The sequence below is a fragment of the Ylistrum balloti genome, unplaced genomic scaffold, assembly GCF_031769215.1.
Source record: "Ylistrum balloti isolate Yb309-2 unplaced genomic scaffold, AGI_CSIRO_Ybal_v1 Utg370650, whole genome shotgun sequence".
Taxonomy (NCBI): domain Eukaryota; kingdom Metazoa; phylum Mollusca; class Bivalvia; order Pectinida; family Pectinidae; genus Ylistrum; species Ylistrum balloti.
Genome location: NW_026782395.1, coordinates 114067 through 119354, shown reverse-complemented (window position 1 = coordinate 119354; position 5288 = coordinate 114067). Strand labels below are relative to the sequence as shown.

General features: G+C 35.9%; 1 protein-coding gene across 1 annotated transcript; it reads right to left on the bottom strand.

The window, feature by feature from the left end:
* Positions 1 to 3785: 3785 nt before the first annotated feature.
* On the bottom strand, positions 3786 to 4541 carry LOC132557252 (noggin-like). Its single transcript, XM_060221740.1, has one exon. It carries the CDS (start codon positions 4539 to 4541, stop codon positions 3786 to 3788), a length of 756 nt encoding a protein of 251 aa, XP_060077723.1.
* Between the last annotated feature and the right edge of the window lie 747 nt (positions 4542 to 5288).

Sequence of the window (5288 nt, the reverse complement as noted above, 5' to 3'; positions counted from 1 at the left end):
TTCGAACATGTTTAATACTAGCCCAATAATGACGTCCTCTTTACGATATATATTTCACCGAATCACCTACAGTGAACACTTCGCTGAAAAAATGAATACCAATTGAAAACGCCACCATTGTTTTCTTGTCTTGAGTTTGTGATGATATCATGTCTTAAGACCTAAGAAAGGAAGTCAGCCGCTGAAAATCGTATTGCAGTTTGTTATAGTACCGGTATCTGCCAATAGATAAACGGATTAATAAGATGTTTTTCTCCTTTTTACAATAAGATATCGCACTCATATGAATGTAATATATGTATTTTATTACTACAAGTGCCACCTTTTTGTCAATTTGACGGCGAAATAATCAATCAACATCACATATACGTTTGAATAATGCCTAACAGAGAGAAAAGTCTTCCTAGCTGACAAACGTTTGGTGACCATCGACACGATTCGTGTACGAAGAGTTTTGCAAGTGCAACATTCTGGAAAGATAACTTGATATGGATGATAATCCTTCTATATTTAGAATATTCTTAAATTTTATAATTTAATCAGATATCAGGGGAACCTTAACATACAAGACAATAGTTATTTTGAAATGTGTCGAAAATACACCGTTACCATAAATAGACAAAGTCCACCAAACTTTAAATAAGATATAAAAGGGAAAAAGTCTTCTTGAAAATATCCTTGGTGTTAGAGCTATTTATCAAGAGATGCATGTAAGTCATAAACGAATATTCGATACAATTCTAAAGCATTTCTGTAAATGAACACAGATACTGATTATATTGGACAACGGAGGAAAAAGCACTACCAAATAGTAATTCATGAAATTTACGCCAAATGTGCGGATTATATCCGTTTTTTAAGCCATTATTCTATAATTAAGAGAGTGCTGTGCGTGGAACTTAAGTACTCTTTATGTACAGTCTATTGTCATGATGGCGTGATAAAAAAATTTGACTGGAAGACAACCTTTTCATTCTCGTTTTAGTGAATGGAAACACGCCATTCATAGTGATTTTATCTCGGCAACAGTTTCTTATTTAGCTGCAATTGTGAAATAGTAGCCAAATTGTTTATTGGAGCGGCGATCATCGCTTGCCTTTCGAACGCACCGCTGTGTATACGTATAAAAACTATCTGTAGGTAAACGGCAGTCATGCGATTTAGCCGTCAACAATAGGACATGTCGCTTGAAAGGGAACAAATAATCGTAATTGCTTTTAATAAATAAGATACATATCAAATTAAACGTGATCTTTAGTACACACAGCAGCAAGTAACAGTTACGGTGTGGCCGAAGGCTCCGGTATTGTGACTTTTCAACATCGCACCATCATCGTGTAGAATAGTTACAATGTATGTGTGCTACTGTGGGATGTTGGCGCACTGGTTTAAATAGCATACAATGCTACAACGTCGTTGTCTCAATGATTAAAGATGTGTTTACTTTGTGAAATTAGATTATGCATAACCAGCAATAGTTAATATATCAGAAGTTGTTAACCCTCATTCGGACCAAGAGTTTCTATGTCCGCGGTCGTTTAAAGTGTATTATATACATGTTTAGATATTCTTACGGTTATATACATTGTATTTAAAGTCAATCAAGGTATTGTCACTAGCGCGAGAATACATAAATATAAATGTTTCTATATTGAATTATAGTTAGCTGCTGAAAGTATTGGTAACTACGCAGCCACTGAAAGTATTGATAACTAAATTGCCACTGAAAGCATTGGTAACTAAATTGCCACTGAAAGTATTGGTAACTACATAGCCGCTGAAAGTTTTTGTAACTACTTTGCTGCTGAAAGTTCTGGTAAATACATTGCCACTGAAAGTTTTTTTAACTACACTGCCGCTGAAATTTTTGGTAACTACATTGCCACTGAAAGTATCGGAAATACTCGTGCGGAAAATATACATTGTATTACAAAGTAATTGGAAGTAGTGTCAGCACTAGCTGAGTATATATACTGCATCAGAATGTCATTGAAAGTGTGGTCAATAAAATCGCATTGTATTACAAAGCCATTAAAAGTATAGTCTCAATGCTAATGGGATATATAGATTGTATTACAATGTTCTTGATATAAATAGCAGTATTAGCGCGGATATCTACCTTGTTTTACATTGTCACTGACAGTATTGGAAATACTAGGGCGGATATACATTGTATTATATAACCTATTGAAATTGTGATCAGTATTAACGCAGTATTTAGTATTTTACTATTCCCGTGTATATGTATGTAACATCCAAACACTGAACTGTTTCATATGGCATTTATGGTTGTCATAAATGCCAGAGCTTGCATGCAACCATCCTGTTGCGCACTACACAGTTCAATCCTTATACCTACCTTCTATACCCTTATTATTGTCTTGTGTCAAATATAACTGGATTTAAGCTAAAATAAGTGTTTCATTATCGAAAGTGTAAGCCATCAACTAGAATAGCCATTTTGATGACGAACCATCGTCTTTTCCATGCCTACTATACTGACGTTATATTGATCACCCGCCGGATGGCATTTATTGTATCTTAAATCACAAATCTCTCAGGTTACTTTAAAAAGTGACATTGTCGTGCAAATATGACATCTTGATAAATTATTACAGGACAACTAAGAACAATTAATTTCCGCCAAAAATATTAGAAGACACACTTATATCCTGAATACACTTCACTCGGTGTGTCGATTGTCCCTCTGTGTAGCTTCGGAACCGTGGTAGACAGACGATGGTAATACGGCGAGAGTTTACCAGAATTTACTTTACAAGAGAGTCTTTTCAGTACTGTATGATGTATACGTACAAAAAAAATACTACCTCGTTCCTTGTCATTTGTTAGCCTTGTTGTTTAAGCTTATAAACATATCTATGTATCAGAACAAGGACGATTATATCATTTCAGGGTGTTTTTCCTTATCTGATCAAAAGGACGAAAAGTTTGTAATAGTAACAAAAGTGAGCTGTAAAGTCTTTGTACAAGGATCAATATTGGGAAGGTTACATTGCAGAATCAGTTTATCAACAAAAAAACAAATCAATGTTCCAAAATACTAGCGATATTGTTACTTGTGGTTTGTCAAGGATTCGACGAAGAAAATAAAATATGCAAAACCTCGTTCTATTGTTTACATAAATGGAGCGAATCGAGACAATGGTTGATGAATTACCTCAATGTCTACCCTATTTGTGTTCCCGGGTAGATCGTCTTACACTCGTGGACACCACGCGTTGAGAAATACTAAATGATATATGAATTTCAAAATGACTATATCAACGATATGACATGGAATTAGATGATAATCTCTGTAGAACACGAATCAATCGCGATAGTTAAATAACGAAACGAGCTTAGTCAGAATGTACAGATAAAACACCGAACAAAAACTGATTACTAACTTCATTGATAACAAAACATAATAACATACGGGTTCCAATGATGTACAAATCACCATGACCACGAAATACTTGTAAAATTACAGAATCATAGTTTATCAACACATACAAAAGTGCTGGTGTCAATAATGATCGTGCATTGCCATATAAGGAATCTATCAAAACGCTCCGAAGAGCGCACGTCCATTGCACGAATTTGCCAACACCAAATGTGTCGGCCATTTTAATGGCAGTCGCGCACATTGAAAATAAATTAAACATTTCTTATCACGAAAAGTACAATAATAAAAATCCACGTCCATTTTGAACTCGAACCATGAGAAATTAAATATCGTCGATATGAACAACTTCCTTCATGAAGTAAATATCCTGCTTCACGTGTCAACACTCGCACGAACAGCGCGTGATGATGGGGTAGTTAATGTGTATCCATCGGCACACGGCATTCTTTTGCCAGTCCCGGCAGTGCCATCGAAGGATTGTCTTTGAGGTGGAACCGCTTGGACGACAAGTCATTCCAGGGGGTATGGAACATGACTTGCGCTTATAACACTGTCCCTCCTTAATCCATCTTGGCCAAAACCGCACTCCTAAGTCTTTCCAGGTGTGGAACACAGGACAATGAGTGGAACTCCACAAATATTTCTGTATTTTTTTCCTAGTCCGTCTGCTAACACGAAGTTTCGAAGACTGGCTACCCACACCTGTGAATACTGGCGATCCGAAATATTTAATGAAATTCGGTCTTCTTTCTTTCGGTCGACCCTTTTTAAGTTTAAAATCCAACGTTCCATTAGGACGTATAACACTTTCTAAAGGTCTAACAGTCGACATGAAGTTTTTATCAAAATGGTGACCCAGTAATCTTCGCAATTGGCGATAGTCTGTATCCCTGTCTGTGGGATTGAAGGAATTGTCGGGGTTTTCAATCAATTCTATCACAGGTAAGTCATCGGATGGCACCGGTCTGTCTTTGTTGTGATATTTTATAGAATTGCCCACACTTTCGTCCGTTGAAAACACATCATTTTCCTGTAAACTATTCCAATGTTCCCGGTCCGCTTCCGTCCTGCCGATTATACATGCTAGGTACACAACACACCGCAACACGGCGCGAGCGCACGCTCTCAACTTCATCACTCGATCAGGTTACAATCTGAAAGAGGAATTAAACTTAAATAAAACAAGTGTTTAAATGAATTATGACTATAAATTTAGACCCAACATTAACAGATAGTCTTTTTATATCCAATATGTGGAAATGAAGAATGGATATTAAGAAAAATGAAAATCATGTCATGAAAACATTTTCCCTGCAAACAAATACACGATCTATCTCCGGAGGACACCCTTAGATACCAATCTTCAGAAGTCATACAAAACTATGTTAAATCTGAATTATGAATTATTTTCAAACAAGTGACAAATCCATCGATATTACTCTAACATATGTAAAATCGAAATTCACTGTTTCTTTTTTCTGTGAAAGGGAAAAAAGTCCGTTTAAGAAATTTCTCTAGAAAAAAGTATCACTTTCGGAAAGAAATACGAATGTTTTGAATTGTGTCCACTCCCCCGTGGGAGGGCATACTGATCATTACCGAGGTGTTGTGTGGTTAGGCTGACGTGTTAGTAATCAATGGAAGTGACAAGTATTGCTCAAGTGGACAGATCAGTCATCGGTACCATAGTGGGACTAAGGCCTTCACTTGCCACCTCTCAACTCCAAATCGGCATAATTTATTGATTATTATAAGCAAACCCTACCTGATTGTATCATATATAATAAGCGATAACCACATTCAAATATTATTATAATTAGTTTTTAATAAATAATTCATTATTTTTACAAAATAAATTAGGAACATGAATATAAAACTAGCG